Source organism: Rhea pennata, chromosome 2 (assembly GCF_028389875.1).
Source record: "Rhea pennata isolate bPtePen1 chromosome 2, bPtePen1.pri, whole genome shotgun sequence".
NCBI lineage: Eukaryota > Metazoa > Chordata > Aves > Rheiformes > Rheidae > Rhea > Rhea pennata.
Window position 1 is genome coordinate 32,965,251 of NC_084664.1, and position 19,534 is coordinate 32,984,784.

Here is a 19,534-nt window from a genome sequence, read left to right on the forward strand (position 1 = left end):
ACTGAAGAAGTATAGTTCAAAGTTGTTACATCTTATACCATCCCCTTCAGTTATTCAGACAGTGTTTAATAGGTTTCTCATCTTGTTTTCTAACGGGCACAGTAATCTATATTTGTTCTTCATATCATACATATAACTTTCTTATGAAATGTAGTATACCAAAGCTGTTTGGCAGGAGTTCAAAATGCTATTAGAGACAAAGCAGCTAACTAAGATATTTAAAAATGTCATGTTCCCTGGTGCAGCTTCACCTCGTAGAGGCTACGAACATTTCATTTTTGCTGGTTACAGTTCTGTCTGAATGAGACGTAGTGCTTTCTTCATGTTCTCTATTACTGGAAGAAAAACAAATAAGAACTGTAAGCATGTACTTACAGTGCATTTGTACAATTAAAAAAATTGTTTGATTAGTAAGCTATTCACACCAAAATTAAATTATAGTCACATATTGTATTTTAGAGTTTTCTACAGTGAGAATTTTGGCATTGTTACTGAAGTAGAAGGTGAAAAGTTTCATGAATCAAAAAGCCCAGTTTAAAGGGACATGACAAGGCTCTTTTCAATACCATTACTTCTCAACAGCAAACCTGATAATCAGATATGAAGTGCATACTTGTGGTGAGATACTGCTCTGGTGTCAGATAGATGGTATAGAATAAAGACTAGCTGAACCTGAAAAACCACATTCCTATCTGAAACGTGGGTCTTAGGTGGTACCCAAGAAACCAGCAACATTTTTTTCCTCAGATTCCCTCCCACCCCTGACTGCTTATATTGCGCAGTTGGAATACCTCTGAGCATACAGACTTTTGCTATTCCCCTTGCATATTGCTTAGATCTTTATCCTGTAAATTGGTACCCATCTGTGCCTACCTGAGTAGGTCCCAATAAATTCAGTGGAACAATATTTGTGCTCAACTGCTTTGCTAGAACAGGTTAGACAGTTATAACTTAATGTAAATGTTCATGCACTTTCTTCATTCCTAAATTTGAAAGAGGATAAATCTTAACTGATTCTCAAGCACAAATGGGGATGGTGTATAGCTGGCTGATTATAACATGAAATGCAAAGTAACACAAAAAAGTGGCACTTACAGAACGGCATGTCCTGTGGTTCATAAGTGTAAAGACGATTAGAATATCTTCCTGTGATATCAGCTCTTACCGTGAGAGATGGGTCTGAAAGAGTAACCGTATTAAATGTTGAGTTCCACTCTCTTAATTGCTGCGGGCGATGACGACGGGGCTGCTTTGACAGACCTGGTTCTGAGGTGTTCTGATTTAGTGAACAAGACAACTACAACGCAATTCTGCTCTCTTCCATCAGCTGCTCTTTACTGAGCATTAAGCCCTGTACAATTGCTAATGCTCATTTTTATATATGTAGCTATTTCTAAATGGTAGATTTCACATATATTTCACCCATATTTAAAGAAAAATATCCTGTTTTACATGGTCAGGGATTACCTTGAGAAAGACCAGTTTGACTGGATGCACAAATAATGAGGGTTGTGCATACTTTATGCAATATTAGCATGACCTGCCTAGAGCTTTCAGAACTAAATCTATATAATCATATAGATTATATTAATCTATATCTAATTTAATCTTAATGTTAATTTTAATTAATCTCATTAATCTTAAATCTCATTAATCTTAATGTTAAGAATACACCCTTAATGTATGATTCTCAAAGTCTGCACTGTAGACATTTGTATTCAGTCAGATATTTGACAGTCTTCAGTAAACAAAGTCTCTTAACATCACTAGCAAGTAGCACAGAGCAACAAAAGCCCAGATCCTTACAGATATTTAAACTTCTTGTTCCCAAAGAAATCAGCAGGAATTAGACACCCTCTAGAATACGGTGTTAGTGAACTGTCTCAGGTTAGAGGCAAAACCTGCGATGGATGGAGAACCGGAATTTGGGAGAGCCGAGTTCCGATTCATTCCACAGTAATGAGAAATTTTGAGCTCCCCCCACCTCAAACGATACACTCTGAGGTGATGTAGATGCAGAAATCTACGTAAATACTGAACATACCTACAAACACGATTCGAGGCACATACTGTCCATCAGGTGACAGGTTTTTATCTGTGGTTTCATGCTGACAGAGAAATTAAAGCTGATTATTAAAATATTTCTGGGAATTTTGATGGAGTAGCATCATCAGTGAACAGTCTGTTACCAGTGGACAAAGCCATAAGAGGCACTACTAGCATGTGTTTACACATGCTCACATACATACACTTACATGTAAATGAAATATCAGAAGATATTTAGCTAAAATGGCAGGAAAAGAAAAGCAAGAATATTATAAACCTAGGCCAAAAATTGATAGCAGTCACCTCCCCAAATCCCTCATACCATGAGATTCAGCATAACGAAGTTATTTTGGGCCATTTCTTGTATCTCTTCATTTTCTGCAAAAGCTTTCTTCAACGCTAAAAAAGACATGATAATTTTGAAATTATCTCAACTGCTGCCCCTTCTGGTTTTAGGCACCATGTTGGCTCAGGACTGATGACATTGTTCATGTCTGTTGATTCACACTTGGAAGGAGACACTTCCCTCTAGGGCTCTGTTAGGGGTTTTTGATTTTCCAACCCATGCCAGAACAACCTCCCAGCTGGGAAAATTGAAACTCTCTTTTGTTGTTTACAAGGCCTGTAGTTTCAATAGATACCGTATCTCAGTTGAGAAGAGTGTATTATTTTTGGAAAATTTATATTAAATCAGTTTCAGCAGTCTTGTCCTCACCTCCTTCTCTAGTTACCAGATCAGGAGTATTGAACAATATTAAATCTGTTCAATGAATCAGTAGCAAATCTGTGACTCTTAAACTGCTGAGTGCTGCATCGGGGATAGTAGCACAGCAGCATAAAGGATTTTTCACATTCTTTGTGGGGCAGGTTCATAGTAGAGTTTGTATAAACAATAATAATAAATTCTTAGCTCTTCAACTACCTTTTCATTCACCTATTTCTTTAAATGCTTTTGAGTAAGAATGTGATGAGGTGATCTGTTGTCTCTCCATGAAAGGATCATGCAAGTACATAGATATTTGTAGGTTCTTATAAAAATCTTCACAAAAATTTAAAGTTCAAAAAATAGAAGTTACCTTGGCAGTATTGACAGTCTTCCAAATGATGAATAACCATCAGTGGCTTGTTACTTTATTAATAACAATAAAACAGGTAGTTAGATCATTTGACAAGTGTGCAAATCACTGGTTTTACTAGCAGACTGGAAAAAGCAAGTAGTATTTCATCTTATGCTAACCTACAGTAAAACCACGCAGATGCTCTATGAAGAACTGAAAATTTTTGAGCAAGGGGGAAAAAAACACAATTCTGTCATAAAATAAATAGGGAAACAGATGTCCCATATCTAAATAGTTTTTCTAAAATAAGAGATTCTTCAAGAACAAAACCACAGAGCCATAACCTGGTTAGTATATAATCAAATTGTTGGTACCGAAGAGGTAATTAACATACCTTAAGTGAAAAGTTCTCTCTCTGTGATTAAGAAAATAAAATTAAATCTTTATAAACTTGGAATAAAATCATTTTTATAAAATTGGGTTCACAATCAGACACTTCCCATAAAAAGTTTTATTTTTTTAAGCTTTCATTAACTGATACACTGTAAATTGGATTTTTCCATAAATAGTTTTACAAAGTGTTGACATTTAAAGTTTTGAACATCAAGTCATGAATAAAACAGATTTGTGCATTTTTTCCTGCAATTTTTTCAACTACTGCTACTTTTTAGCAATGTAATTACTGATGCTTGATCTGTTATCACTGTCAAGAAATGCTTGGTAGCAGATTCCTAGCCTTTCTCATAGAGTGTGCATGAGATTAATTGCTTTTTCTTTTAAAAATAGTTTCCCTTCAATTTAATAATAGCATGTACTACTCTATTATGGTCTAAGATGAACTGCAATGGAGATATAAATGAATATGAAGTTATGGATCTTCAAATATGTTTTCAGCTGAATCCCAGAGAAAGATTCATTTTTAACTTCCTGTTCTACCAGGATTGTGGGTACATCACACATATAAAGTGTTGGGAAAAATGTTAGAGACGAAAGACCAACATGCAAGAGCAAATGCAACTGATCCTGTAGTTGTTGATTAAGAAAATAATCAGAAATACATAATATCATGGAAATAGGTGCATTTATTATAATATTCATTTATCATTATTATTCAAATGACTGCTCTGCTATTGTAACAGGGAAACAATAGCATTAAACGCAAACATGCCTAACAACTGAGTCACGAGACCCCTAAAACCACTTTTGTGTATGTATACAGTTCTGGTTTATTAAGCTGAGTGGTCTGCAGATCAACTGTAATGAGATTTATTTGTTCTGTTTCTTTACAGTATATTGAGGCATGACTGTCTGATCAACAACTTGAGCTCTTACCTTTTTTTTGCTTGATAAAGTCCTTCTTCATAAGTTTGTACCCAAGTAATATCATCTCCCCATCCTAGAAGTAAAACAGAAGGATTAAATAGTGGCCAGACATATAATTCATAAGAAAATGATATTTTTGATATTTATCGACAGTTGAACACATTTTTTTTTAATTTAAAAATTCCCAGTCATCATGGATATATTAATTCTTATGATTACTGTACAAACTTTAACAGCTATGTAAAAATTAGATAAAAAAAACAGGCTCAGATTTACAGAAACTTCAGTATCTAGATTTCCTGAAAGGTGTACTGGAAGATTAAACTTAAAAATTAATTTAGCCTCAGCGGCAAGAGTACACAGTTCACATCCTTTGACAAACTCACTAGATCTCTTTTGGAATACTTGGATGTGCCCAAATCAGGATTCAAATTCCTTATATTGGCTGATCTGTGCTTTATGTAGACCCTGGGGCTTACAGAAGAAGACAGCATATACAAGTTATAGAGAAAAATAAAATTAAAATATTAAAAGAAAAATAAGACCAATTGTAATATGCTTTACATATTACAGTTTTAAGAGCAACTCCTGAGTCATGAATTTATATCTCTGGAGCTGAAAGTACTCCATTCAATTAAATAATTAAAGAAAAAGACTATTCAATAAAAATCTCCATAGAAACAAAGTCTGAATAGGTCATCAGCTTCATAGCTAGCGAGCCACAAATCTCAAAAAGCAAATGGTCCAGCTGGTTTCATGCCCTCCACTCCCAAGGACGTCAGCCCTCGCGCAGTAGGCTCCCGACTTCCGAGCAGTGCCGTTTCCTTTCGCTGAGCTGCCAGGCGAATTCCAAGCGACAGGGCACAAAAGCTTCTGGACCCAGACCAGGTTAAGGCTTGATTTCTTCTGTTTCGTCTGGGCAGCGCTTGGCCCAGCCCTGATTACGCAGATTTAGCGTTAACCTTCTCACGGGACAACTGCTTGTGACGCAGCCAGGTCTTCTCTTCTCGCAGCAGAGCGATTCCGATTACAGATTTACCTATCTGGTTGATGGGGAGATTCTGGCCTGTTGACCCACAAGTTCCCAGCCTTGGCCAAAATCAGTTTCTCAAAAAAACCCCCATCAGCTGGGGTTATTTTATAGCAGATTTGAATATTCCTCTTCGATTTGTGGAAGTTACAGGTAACATGCTCAAGACTCTATAATATCTCAAATAAATGTAATTTCATTATTATTTGGTTATTCCACGAGTGTCGCATGATTTTGTCTTATATATACACAACATATAAAAAAAGATTAAAAAAAGTCAAAACAAACAAAAAAACCACCCAAAGCCAGTTCGAACTGTTGTTCTGCATAGAAATATGGGTCTGTGTCCATTCCATAGAAACTGGATTTATGATATTCTATTTCAGTATTCAGTATTTGTAAGTTATCATATGAAATTATATTTTAACAGATATACGTAAAAAAGGTTTTTCACCAAGTTAAAAAAAAAATGCTGCCTTGTCTGGGAGAGTCAGATTAGGTTATTTGCCTCTCTTATGTCACTGGGAGCCATAAGAGTTATGCAGACTCCATGAGACCTTCAGCTGTATTCTTCAGGACAAACCAAAGGCATGAAAAGTCATGGAAAAAGAACATGCTGGTTTAGAGAGCCACATCTCATAGACAAATAAATAAATATAAAATATATATATGCTTTCAAATATATTCTAAATAAAACATTTGATAAACTATTGGGTGGGATAAGGAGGTTAGTAAAGTAAAAATACAAGACCTCTTGACAGTGTCTGAGGTGCTCTTTTTTCCTTTTTGATTGCCATTGCAAGGTTGGAAGAAACTGCGATTAGCAGGAGGGACAAGGCCAGCGTTGAATGTAGCATTATTTCTTCAGGAAGATCTCTTTCAGCTCAGCAGGGAATCTGGAAGAAATAACACAATGACTTTAGATGCCTGGATTCATTGCCTGGTACAAAGTAAATCAACTTGTTAATGGTATTCTAACAACCTGTACTACAGAGACAGGTTGGATTATTTCCATAAATACCTTCCTTTGAGCACAGCGCAAAATGGGGGTACTTAACTCTATAGCATGCAACAGTGCTTTGAGCTGTCAAAGGTAGGCTGCAGGTGATGATTCTCACTACAACAGATATTGATTTCTGTTTCATTTCTAGTCACCCAGCATTTGATTATCATGAATGAGTACAATTCATCGATCATGGATATAACAAGATAACATTAGGAGTTGTTTGTTCTGTTAATTTTTTAATTTCAGTAACACATAACAGCATTTTTTGTTGTTGTTGTTGTTTTAAAAATGAATGGTAAATTTACTGGTCAAAAAGTATCTCATGATTTCTCCCTTAGTAAAATAGGAGGGGAAAAAAAACAGTAGTGTTTGCCTCCCACTAAAGTAATCTACTTTAGGCAGTAAATTCCTCCAGAATATTAGAACTGCCATTCAATCTTGAGCCTGCAGTTTATGAACCAGGATGTGCAGAGAACTAGACAGATGTGAAACAAATGTTCTGACTTTCAGGTATTTCTCACAATGAAAAAATGAATATTTTTCCCATTTTTCATGGCATCTGTAAACTAATTTTCAGCTCTAGTCCTCCTTAAAAAAAAAAAAAAAAATCCATCCGTGCTCCCAGATGTTTCAATTTTCTGAAGGGATTTGATTCTCTTCATGACAAAGATCACTAGAAAATGCAGTAACTTCTGGTCCTGATAAAAGTTAAAGCACAAAGCAAAGCTTGCAGAAAAGACGTTACAAAAAAAATCACATTTTTTGGAATTTAGGTCTTATTTCTTCCTGGTAGAGTCAGCTTTAGGCATTAAAGCTACAGTTTTCAGGTTGATTCGAACCTGCTGGTTTGAACTAAGTTAAGAAATACAATGCGCAGAGCCTGAGATATCACCCTGTCATCTTGTTAGTTCTTGTCTTACAGGATATTCCAACTTTCAGAGGTTGAGCTTTATGAGTAAACAAGATAACCTGTTGAGAAATGCTTTTGCCTTAAACATACTCCTCCCCAAGCACACCTGCTTTAGCCTATATTATAAGGCAAATTTCAAACTGGAATTTAAAAATGACATCTAGTATGGCATTACAGCCATGAGCACCAGCAGAAGAAAACACTTCACGCTTCTTAGGACAGACAGTCAGGAAAAGTATAAAAGCTTTTCTCCTTGCTTTAAATGGATCCCTCAGTGCCAATAAAATCACTTTTATCCATTCAATTTCATGTGAATAAATGCCAATACCACTTTCAATATCTGACAAACTCAATAAAGAAAAGTTTTCATTCAAGGGATGAAAGAAAATTTGCACCTTAAAAAGAAGTAAAAATTCTTTTAAAATATCATCATAACAATTCCTTATTTCTGAAGAAATTTCTCTACGTTTCTTAAAATAATCAATTACTATAATATTTTCCCCTTCTCAGTCTCACCCGTGATGTTTCCCCTGTCCCCTTCTTTGGCATCACAACTCTCAAGCTGCTATTTGTTTCACATTTTCCCCCATTAGGCTTCTATGTATTAGCCATCATTAGTTCATTTTTCATAAAGGAGTTTCCTTTAGAGCTTATTAATTTTACCCCTTAATATAGCAATTGGAGATTACGGACGTTGAATGAGAAAAAATGTGAATTTTCCCAGTGTTTCCTAAAGGAAGAAAAAAATCAAAAATTTTGTGTTAGCTTAGGGGCAGAGTAAGTTTCACTTAAGTTTTCAACATATTTGTGCAGACCATTAGCTTGATTCAGCAAAAGTCTATCCCTACAACCTAGTCTTGTATTCTTGACAAATAAGTATTTGTAACAGCTCTCTACAAATGTAATAACTATGCTTAGCATCAGTTTACCTATCAAATATTAATAATACTATCTAACATTTACATTAACAGGTTAAAACTCTATTTAAGCATGAATTATTATGGCTTTGAACTCACACCAGATGCATAACTATAAATCAAGTATGGAATTTGTAAATCACTCCTTTCTTTCAGGATGAATATCTTGGAAAACAAATCAAAGTACAAATTTCTCCAAGTTACAGTATGATTTATCTCAAGCTTAAGTAATTTATCTTCATCCTACTGAAAGTCCACAGGCATTCAGAAGGATAACACAAGGAGCCATAGCTGGGGGTAGTTTAAACCCACTGTTCTGAATTTGTGATGTTGTATGATCCAATAGTTAATTGATTTAAAGAAAAAAAAGACAGCCAACACTTCCTCCACTAACAAACAAGTTAACCTCTAAGTATCTATCATTTGTCTTTTTCTTATCACTAAGCTTATAATGCATTTATCAGCCAAAGCTCTTTGGTATATTAAAAGAAAAGTGGAGAATGAGAAATATTTGCTCACCAGAGCTGACCAGCTCTCCTGATAGAAGGTCCTTTTCCTGGTGGCTAGTTAAAAATGGGGATGATTGAAACACAGAGCACCTGAGCTGCCCGGGTCTCTGCACGGCAACAACAGCACATTCACCTGCAGAAACGAGAGGGACCTTTTTGTTGGAAACCAAACTCATCACCTTTCCACCCCCTCCCTTTCCTGCTATCCCTCCAGCTTTCTACTCTTGTGAGTTCTCATGCTTGTGCACTGACTCCTTGGTGTTCTCTTCATCTTGGCTTGTATCAGGTGTCTTGTATGAGGACTGATAATAAATAGTGGCCTATGTGTGTCTGCCACTTCCCCCCCTCAAATAGTTTGAGTCTGGCTTATGTCCAGTGAAAAAAGAAACTGCCAATGAAAGCTGGAACTGTAGGTGCTTTTGTTCCCAGTGAATGGCTGGGTTCACTGGTGCTTAAAGATTAGGTATGAAGCTAATAGGAAAACATAAGGGTTACTTTGTGTAGAGGAATGTAATTAAGAAATAAAAGTAACTTTTCTGAGGGGAAAATTCTTCTTCTTTTTTTTTTAAGAGTATAAGAGTATAGTTTAAAGCATCTGATTATTGCTGTAAGTTGTAGTTTATGATCTGATTCTTTGGATGTGATGTATGATAAGGTTTGATCTCCCTTGAATAATAAAGGAACCATCTTTTATTCACTGGCTTTGCGCAAAGAAAGAATTAGCTGGGTCATCTTTCCCCTCCTTGGATTGCTTTTGCACAGGAATCGAACACAATCCTCTTTTAGTTCTTCCTCTCTCATGTATCTGGTTATATTGATTTTATGGTTACAGGTTTTCCTTCTCTTTGTGTGAAGTCTGAGTTCTTATTTGTCTTTGATGCTTTGATCTGTTGATGTTTGTTGTCACTGATACGTATAAGATTAAGGATGCACAGTTCTCGTATTACATTTTTCATATCTATTCAAGAAGCCTTTCAGCTTGATCTGTAAAATTTGAGCATAAGACTTCTTTTTCTAGGTGGTATTTTCTCTCTTACTCCTCCCCAATATTTGCTGCTGCAACAAATCAGCTATTTTTTGCACCAAAAAGTGTGAAATGTGGCTTTTTGTATTTTTAGTGATGAGTTATCGTTAACTTTTGTTATAGAGAATAGAAACTTTAATTTCCAATTTTAAAAAAAGCATAGTAATTGTATTTAAGTCCGTAATAATCTGAGCTCCTAGAAAGGTTGAAGAAGAAAGCAATGTGGTTTGGTTACGAAAGAAAGGTAGACACATATTTAAATCTAAGTGCTGTATTGCGTTTTCTTATTAAATTTTGAACAAAAAAAAAAGATTCTCTGAAATCAAACAAAGGATAATTTAAAGAACAACCAACACCTATCTATCCACCCATCCATCCAAGCTTTGGATCATCACACAGAAATTCCACAAAAGCCTTAATCTTTCTTATTTTTCAACTAACCACAGACCATTTAACAATTAGAAAATTTCAAATGTTGCGAGTGGATTGAAGCGCCCAACCCTGAGGTACTGTGTTCTTCAACGAGCGGGCAGGGATTCAGTCAAACAGACTAACTGCTCTCGTTTGACAGGCCAAGTACTCAGTAGTTTGAGCTTGCCAGCTCCCTGCTTTCTCCCGCGCGCGCTCAGCACCCAGACCCGAGGGCAAAGCGAGAGCTCGCACCGGCGGCGGGCCTCCCCCGCGGCCCCGCCGCCTGGCGCGCGGCTCGCCGGCCCGTGCAGCGGCGGCCGCCAGCCCCACACCGCCTCTCTGCTCCGAGCACGCGGTTCTGACCCAGGCTCGCCGCCAGCCCCGTCTCCAGGGCAACGTGCAGGGAAGGTGTTTGCATTTTTCTCTTCCTTCCTAAAGGATTCATTTTGAGCAGAGTTTAACTGTACTTATACAGCTTCCAGGTCAAAATTAGGAAATGCAAGAGCTAGCTAAACATACGGGTTAGGTCGAATAAAGCAAATGAAGAAGATGATAACCTTTTAGAAAGATATTGGAGAATAACCAGCATTTGGACTCAGCTGCCACTGTGTTCATGCAAGTCTTGCAGAGGCAGATTTAGATAGGTATCAACTCATCTATGAAATGTGAAACTGTCTTTTGAATTTTGCTCTATGTGGTGCTGCACAAACAAAACCTATGCTAGTTCATAGGGGAAAAAAAAAGTCTTTTGTACACTGTAGCAGTTCCCTGATCTCACCCTTTGTGTGTCCTCTTGAGTGGCATAAGGTAGGGGATATCCTGACCTAAGGAACAACAAGCTGGTGGGGTGGTAATAGGACCACCTCACGTGACATTGGCTCTCATTTATGCATATGTTTAATTTAAAGTGAACTTCGACCACCCGCGTAAGAGAAACACAACTTAGGATTCATATAAAATTTTACTGAGTAAAAAGCGTACAGGAAATTATTATTTGGGCAAGGTGCACAAAATTTTCTGTGCCAAAAAGCAAAACGGTGGTGAAATCAAAAGTGAATCAGCAAACTGAAGCAGCTTGCTGAGGCCCAGGGCACAAGCCAGGGACAAGCCTGCTCTTCGAGCATGAGAGTGGAGGATGAGTGTCACTGCCGTAAGCCTAACTGTTCTCCCGCATCCATGGGCTGTAAAGATCACTAGGGCTAGGTAGTCCAACATACCAGATGACTTTTCCAGTATATTTTGCACCAGTACAGCTTGCTTACATGAGCCAGTCACAAGGCTTGTGACTTGTTAACCTGCAGAAACCTACCTGTTCGAGCTCTTAAGGTATACATAAATCTGAATTCACTGAGTGCGTAGTGTGAGAATTCATAGTATTAGAATAAAAGACAAAAGAGAGAATCAGCATACAGGAAAGTGTCTAGGGAAAAAGATCCCCCAGTGATACATCTTTGCTCTACGTGCTTTGTCATGGGCTATGGCTTCTCCTCACAAGGTTAAGTATAAAATCCCCTGAATCAGAGCAAGCACAGTAGAAGGAACCTCCATTACAAGGAAAAAGAAAGTATATTTGATTTAAATGAAAATGAAAGTTTTGCTTTTCTTCAGTACCTGCACAGCTGAAATACTCATCTCTGGTACCTTCCCTCTGCTGCTCCTGTCCCTCTGGATCCCTCGGGTACTGGTCTCTTACCACGCTCTGGGGAAGATACAAAAAAGGGTGATGACGTGAAGCACACTACTGATACAGTAGTAAGAAGGGGACATTAAGACACTTCAGAAAGCTGTTTTCTCTTCAAGTATCTATGGTTTATACACTTTCTGTTGAGTTTATCAGTCAATTTATCCTAATTTTATAATTGTTACAGATTGAATAGAAAGGGCAGAGCAGGCCTGGTGAAGTATTTCTGAAGGGGCCTGATGGCCACACTGCTTCTTGCTCAGCTCAGTCATGTTAAACTCGTAACGCATTTCTTTAGCAGACAAAAACAAATGATTTCACCTGTTGTTTTGTAAGACAAGGAGTGTCAGTTTTCTCCTTTACAGTAATGTAGACAAAAGGCTTTGGGTTTAAAAAGAAACAAAAATGCATTAGAGTCACTGATGCAGGAAAGAAAAGGCAATGAAGGATTCAGGTTTCAATGACAAGTTATTCCTATACAAAAGATTTTCTTCTCCTTTTCCAGTGTGAATTGTTCCACAAATGTCATAACATCAAGATGAGTGTGAATTTTCGATAGTGCTTCTTTTAGTCAGACCCATATAGTATTGAAGGCTGGGAATTAAATGTGCTGTCCCACTGAAGTCACTAAGATTTTGAGCTTTTGCTCACCTGGTGCCAAGATTTTCCTCCAGAATTTTGAAGACTACTAACTGTGCTAGGCATTGACTTCCAAGGAGAAACTGGACAACCTGTGAATGTTGCAAAGCTGTGGGGACAGCACTCACCTTAGGTGATTAATCCTATTGCTATGGAAATCTACATTATATCTGTGTTAATTCTAGTCAATCTTGGGTTCACTGATACCTGGAGTAGTATGAGATGTGCATTACAACCCCCTAAAATAATATGACCCATGCAAGGCATAAAGTTCCTTCAACCCTGACCACCTCCTCACATCTACCCTTGGGCAGGCAGAAACTGAACTGGGTTGAACTTCCCACTGCAACAGCTCACTTGCCACGTGGGGTTCAGCTGCGCTTGCGTCTGAACGCATCCTCATTGGGAAAGTAGCAGTTGAAAAGATGTTGAGTACAAAAGTGTCACTTTTCAACACCCTCCCCAACAAACTGCAGGGGGAGAACACCTCTCCTGCCTTGCAAACACCAATGAGACTAATGAGATGAATCCTGAAGCTAAACTGCCTTTATAAAAACAAAGCTCAAAACACTGGGGCAAAGACTAGCAGAGGGTAATTCTGTTGCTTATTTCACTGCCTCAGTAAATAACATAGCAGGAAAATTGCATTATCCTTATAATTTTAAATGCACCTGTGTGAAAAATTTCACTTGTGTTTCACTTTCACTTATGTGAAAAGTTTTATGACATGTTAAATGATGATAGGCAATATTCTGATGAAACTCATGAATCTCGGTTAGCTGCTCGCTCAGCAGAAGGAATGCGGCAATGTGCTTTAACTGATGGTTCAAAATGAAATGGACATGAAATGAAATACAATACAATACAATAAAATAACATACAATAAAGCGAAAGTTTTGCTGAGGTCTGGGAAGGAGCTTAACTGAGCAGACAGGCTATCTTAACTGCTGTGCCCACCACCCCAGTCCCTGTCTTCATTCACACCAGGACGAGACCGCAGGCTGTGATTTCTGCCTGCATGCCTGGGTTTCCTCGTGCAAGCTGGATGGAAACCTCACAGCAGTTGTGGGAACGATGCTATGTGGCAGTGCGTCCCATAGACTGCGCGTGCCGGGAGCCTGCCCCTATGCGGCACATGTGGCCCATGCCTTCCCGGCAGCGGCAACTTCTCCAATGAAATGTCCGTGCTGGAGAATATAAATGGGCAGTTTATAACCATCCTTGAAACGGGACGCTTTGACTACAAGAAGTTTGGGAATCCTTTTGCCTGTCTTACCTAAAGCTGGTAGCTCTAGCTGGTGCATTCCAACAGCAAGGCTGACCATTGGGGCTAATTCAGAGGATTAAGTGCTATCTGCTTCCCAGAAAGGGAGGTTGCTTACATGGTTCTTGTGGAGTCCTACTCAGCCTGGCTCATGCATGAGCAAGGGATGAGGACACAGCTGCCACAGCAGCCAAAATTCAAAGCTGTTCCTGCAATATCTATTGATAAATCCTGAAAAAGACTTTTACACATGCCTAATGTACCTTAGAAAATGAATGCAAAATTAATTAAGGGATTATACATCCACAGTGTGTCCCCCCCCCACGAATTTATCACCTTGAAAAAGCTTCATAAAAAACATATTTTCACACAGACCTATTGGTGTACAACAGGTCTGGATCTCAGGCATAGTCAAACATAACAAACAGTACTAGGGCTGAGAAGTGCACTTCAGGCTCTGAGCTCTGAACATTAACTTTCACTGCCAAACAGAAACATGAATAGATGGAAAAACCCTGCAAGAGTCCATTAGGCTTAGGTTTTGAATGGCAGCCAAAAATCATTATTAGAAAATTTCTAATTCATTTCAATAAAACAATTGAATGAAATCTAGATATGGTATGCTGGTGGTCTTCTCTGTTTTTGTGTATGTTTTTCAAAATAGTCATCAATACAGAAATGGCACTTCTGATTTATAATATGATTCACAACACCTGCACTGTTTTCTTTTCTAAAAGAAAGTACTCTAGATAAAGCTCAAATGAATAAACTGTTCCGGGGGTGTCTGAGCTCCCAGCGGTTTGGTTACACTGGACCACTGTGATTTTTGGCTTTGTTTTCCTGTAAAGACATTGTTATGGAACATAAGCACAATAATAAAAGTGGAAAAAAAGCACTTATTGAATTAGTTTTTATAGTGGTTTATATTGGCTGCAAACTATATTCTGTGCTTCCCCAGTCAATGTTTATGCTTTCACTTCTAAGCCTTTATCTTGTTCCAGTCCTGTCACCTCATGCCCTCTTCAGAGTTTTCTCCATTTTTTGGGGACATTCTAACTCCTCCATCCTTAAGCTGCCCTACAGTACAGCCCCTGGAAAACCTAGTTCCTGAATTAATCAGCACCTCATTGTCAGCTCCCTGCAGCTACGGTGAAGTTCTAAGCCTCCACGAGCCACTGCTGTCTGCCTATCTGCTTCCGTTTCCCAGTGAGATTATTTTCATCCCCCCTAGGCTTCTCAAACTTCCAAGCCATTTTCATAGATATTAGGCTTGGAAGGCTGTCAGGGGAAAAATGGAATTTATTATTTTTGATGAATTTTGCTGAGATTTACAGAATAAATGTGTTTTGGTGAACAGTAGGAAACCAGCTCTGGATGTTACCGGCTCCTCCCTTCAGCTCAAAAGTACAAAATGTTCAGGACATTTTGTTTATTTAATGCTAAGTGAGCTGACAGATAGAACTGGTCCTTCTATCAGCAGATTTTTCTGTTATATTCTGTTTCTAACCCTGCAGTTTTCAAACAATCCTCCAGGCTTCTGCTGTAAGAAAAGTCCTGTTTGTGTAGATTCAGGTATCTTTTTGTCTGAATAATAGAGCGGAGTATTAGCAAGATTTGGAATATGTCACACATGGGGAAGCCCTGGAAGGCCTTCTGGCCAACCAATTTCCTGGTGTGTTTGAGAGCACAGACTGCCACCCAGCCTCTCTGGAGAGGAAGACTAGATGTTCCCTATTTGCGGCTAGCTAGATCAGAGACTGCTGTGACGGAGCAGAGTTGTCTTCTCTCTGCGTTTATTTAGCCATCTCAAAAGATCCTCTGGGGAACAGCTTTCCAAAAGGAACTAGGCTTGGTACAGCTCCCCAAATCATCCCCTGTTTGTGAACCTCGGCTGGACGAGAGGAGAGCCATACTGCCTTCACTACATAGTCTGGAGCGTAGCAGATAAACCTACAAGTGTTGTGCGTACTCAGGCCTCCCAGTTTTCTCCTGGCGCAGTAAGACTCTGCCTACACACTGGGTTATGCTTGGTTTGATGTGGCAGAGGAGGAACTGCAGAGTGAGGGCACAGCTGGAAAAAAGCCTTCTCCTGGGGCTTTGTTGCATTCTTATAAGGAGACGTGAGTTCTGCTGCAGAAGATCCTGTTGCCACTCCTGCTCTCCAGCGCTCTTGCTGGATGCAGAGCAGTGTCCTACTACCATGGGCCTTTCAGGAAAAGGAACAGGACCCCCTTCCCCCCGCCACCAACAGGTGAGGCCTAAGTGACCCATCTCTGTCCATGGTGTGTGAAAATTAACAGCTTTATGAGCTGGTTCTCATACCATTCTGTAAACGTGCACATGTCAGGAAAGCACGGGCAGCAGGCAGCAGCTAAGCCTTTTTGACCAAATGTGTATCTTCTGTATTTTAAATCTTGAAACTTCAGTGGTGAACAAATGCCTCATCCCTAGAAGCGTACACCATTTTATGGAGCTATAAACTCATAGAAATTAATTTGTAGCCCACCTGAATAGAGAGTATAATTTCTGTATTTCAACAGATTAAGAAATCCTTTTTAAATCATAGGTTAAGAAAGAGATATCTAGGATTTACTTTTGCTTTGTAAGTTATGAATTTTCATTTTTTTTTATTCTTGTAATATCTGGTAGAGATATTTCTCCAAAAGCTGTTAACTCATTAACTCTTTTAGGAGCCTGAAGTAATTTCAGATCTCAGTTTCTTATTATATTTGAGTTTCTGGATGAAGCAAATTTTGATAGAATAATAATCTCTGTGGTGTTTTAACTGCATAAATGACTTTGTGAATCATCAAAATGTAAAGAAAATTAAATGCAAACACTCTTGTAGTTGGAGGCTTTGGGTGGGACTAGTGTAGAGTAAATATGATCTTTCAGTACTTATAGTTATACAACCCTTTCAGTTTATTGATGTGGTCCTTAAGACAAGAATTTGATAATTCCCAATTCCTCTAGTTGGCAGTGTTGCATTACAAATAGCTAAAGAACAAATGTTTTTATTTTAACTTTACTGGACTCCAGTGATAAGTTCAGAACGCAAATCATTTAAGCATAAAATGATTACATATACAAATTCACAAAGCTTGGAAAAACAGTTAAAAATCAATTTTGAAAAATCAACCTTTTTTTTTTTTTTGTATTTTATGTGTACATAAAGTAATTTGAGAGGGGAAGGAGGTAGAAACGCAGACCAGATTTTAAGGAATAGAGCCAGGAAATTCAGCATGTGTTTTGGAAGAGATTGAGAGCTCAGAAATATTCAATGAAACTTTTTGACTGCCACAAGAAATGAAAAGCGGCTGCATTCCCCTACAGTCAGAGTGTCCCAATAAAGACTTCACAAGCAAGAATGCTCTCCAGAAACACATTGGACTACTTTGCTGCAGCTGTGAGAGTGAGTCAACCAGGCATCTGTTGAAAGGGACGTCTGCTGCTGCAATGTTTTTGTGATGTTTTCCTGCACTGACATCACTATATCTTTGCTTTAAAATGTAATACCATATAAAAATTAAATGACATTGTGTGCTGTAAAATGGGAGTGTTTACAGCTTCTTTTAGTATTTAAGATTTCTGTACAGGTATTCCTTTGACTTTTATTACAATCAGGGGCCTATCCCAGGGTTTGCTTCCATGAAGTATTGACACAAGAGGGCATGAGAGCAACTCAGCATCTCTCAGCTTTCATCTCCCTTTTTACTCTCTATTCTTCAGCCAAACCTTGATCCTGCAAGTTTTTGAGTCCTTGGCCCCATTCCAGCACAGCACGTGATATGTATTTAACTTTAGGCATATTAGCAACCCCATTGATGTCCATAGGACCACTCATATGCTTAAAGTTAAGCATGTTTTTGAGTGTTTATACAGGATCAGAGAATATGGTAGTGATCTCTCTGGCAGGCATTCAGGAAAGCTTCTCCTAAAGAAGGCAGGAAGGCTTCTCTTCTCCTGATGTGGACCTGTTTTTCTGGTGCAGTAGTGTTTATATTCAAAAATGAGTTGCTAGAAAAAGGCTCCTGCTGATCACTCCTTACCAGCTGAACAAATCGTGCCATTTTTCTGATAGAAAGGTTTCAGCTACTGCAATGCAGCTCTCCCAACCTGAGCTCTTTGCAAAGCTGTATTCAGAGGTCCCTGCACTGAACAATTCACTGATGTTCACCAGTTAGACCAAGTCTGAGCTCGTTCCCTTCAATTGATCCAAGGAGCCGCAACCATTTTATCTACTGTTCTCACATGGAACATTTTTCATGCAGTCTGAAAAGGGTAAGTGACAACAGACTTCTGCATTCTTCAAATAGAAAGCCTATTTCACATATATTATCCTTCATAACACAATGTATTCAGAAAACTTGATTAGAAGGGTAGTTCTCCCAAATCACTGTTTTTTTGGTTCTGTTTTTTGCTTCTTTGTTTTTAATTTTATGGGTTGCTACGGCCTCTTTTTATTAAGATTCATGTCTGAGAAGCAGGGCAAAGATATTTACGTCTAATTGAGAACAACTTGACTTTGAGGAGAGTGGAAGAGAATTCCTTTACAGAGAATGTAAAAGATGAGAGTCTTTGGAAATGCTGACAAGTATCCAGGTGTTACTTTTCTTTACCTTTGTGGCGATTAAAAACTGTTAAACATTACTTTCTGCCTTTCATTGACTAACAGTTCATTTCTAGTGTTGGGGTATATTTTTAGCTTGGCCCAACTTAACCTTTCTCTGTTTTGTTGTTACATTTATAGCCCACATAGCTGACACAGAAACATATTTAGTTTCAGATTAGCTTCCATCTAGCTACAGTCTTTTCTTGTTGCTTTTTTGAAGCCAAGGATTAATAGGAGACAGATAGAAATACAGGACTGGGTTATGAAGTACTGTCCTCCACTCTTGGAGAGGGCCACACCATAAAATCCTGTTTACAAATGTATTAAACCATTGCAAGTTACTTTGGGATCTAATCCCACTCTTATTTCATAAGATTATCCTTGAAACTCATTCTTTTGAGAAAAATTTTTATTTAACTAGCCTAAACATACATATGGCAACTTATCAGGGAGGCGTTCTCCTGCTAGCATTGCTCTTTTGTTAAAATAATTATTTTCTTGCTCTTTTTTTTTTTTTTTTTTTTTGCAGAAATATCATATCCCAGGTTGATCTTCTATCTTCTGGACTGAACAAGAAAAGGATTTTGAGTTTTCTCGTTGTAAGGTAAAGGTCTTTATTCCCCAAACCTGATTGATTGCACTCTTCTACACCAGTTCCAGTGAGAGTTCAGCTTTCCTGAACAAAAAATATACCACAATATTTCAGTAAATATCTCTCTGTGAATACCTTTTTGACATATCCTAGGGTCACATTTGCCTCACACCTTTTGTTATATTGCTTACTTATGATCAGGCACAGCATGGCTAGTACACCCAAGTCTTTATCTTCCATGATCTTTTCTGACCAACAGGCCTCTATCTTTGAGCAGAAATGTCTGCCCATAGTCTTTGTGAAAAACATACCATTATACCTTGTAGAATTGTGTTTCATACCAAAACATGTATTCCATACTTATAAAACATCTAATTTTTCCAGCATGATATCGTAACTTTCTATACATGGATGCTGCTGCCCACTTTGTATTATCAGCAAACCTAATGAGTATGTTGTTAATCTCTTCCAAACTAAAGTATCTCCTTGAGCTACTACCTAAATTTTACCTG

The 19,534-nt window shown here is 38.2% G+C and overlaps 1 protein-coding gene across 1 annotated transcript; it reads right to left on the minus strand.

Moving 5' to 3' along the window:
* Nucleotides 1–285: 285 nt before the first annotated feature.
* AGR3 (anterior gradient 3, protein disulphide isomerase family member) lies at nucleotides 286–6,314 on the minus strand. The gene is made up of 7 exons (XM_062567792.1): nucleotides 6,209–6,314; nucleotides 4,437–4,500; nucleotides 3,123–3,175; nucleotides 2,369–2,445; nucleotides 2,045–2,108; nucleotides 1,096–1,179; nucleotides 286–335 (listed from the first exon to the last, which is right to left on the minus strand). Exons 1-7 carry the CDS (start codon nucleotides 6,312–6,314, stop codon nucleotides 286–288), a joined length of 498 nt encoding a protein of 165 aa, XP_062423776.1.
* Between the last annotated feature and the right edge of the window lie 13,220 nt (nucleotides 6,315–19,534).

Bases quoted from the DNA above. Each gene is read 5' to 3' on its own strand.
- AGR3 (XM_062567792.1), bottom strand. From the start codon at position 6,314: ATGCTACATTCAACGCTGGCCTTGTCCCTCCTGCTAATCGCAGTTTCT. The intron at 2,446-3,122 runs GTAACTTCTATT...TGTCTTTTTTAG, and splicing joins AGACTGTCAATACTGCCAAG to CGTTGAAGAAAGCTTTTGCA. The intron at 1,180-2,044 runs GTATGTTCAGTA...TTACTCTTTCAG, and splicing joins GCCTCGAATCGTGTTTGTAG to ACCCATCTCTCACGGTAAGA.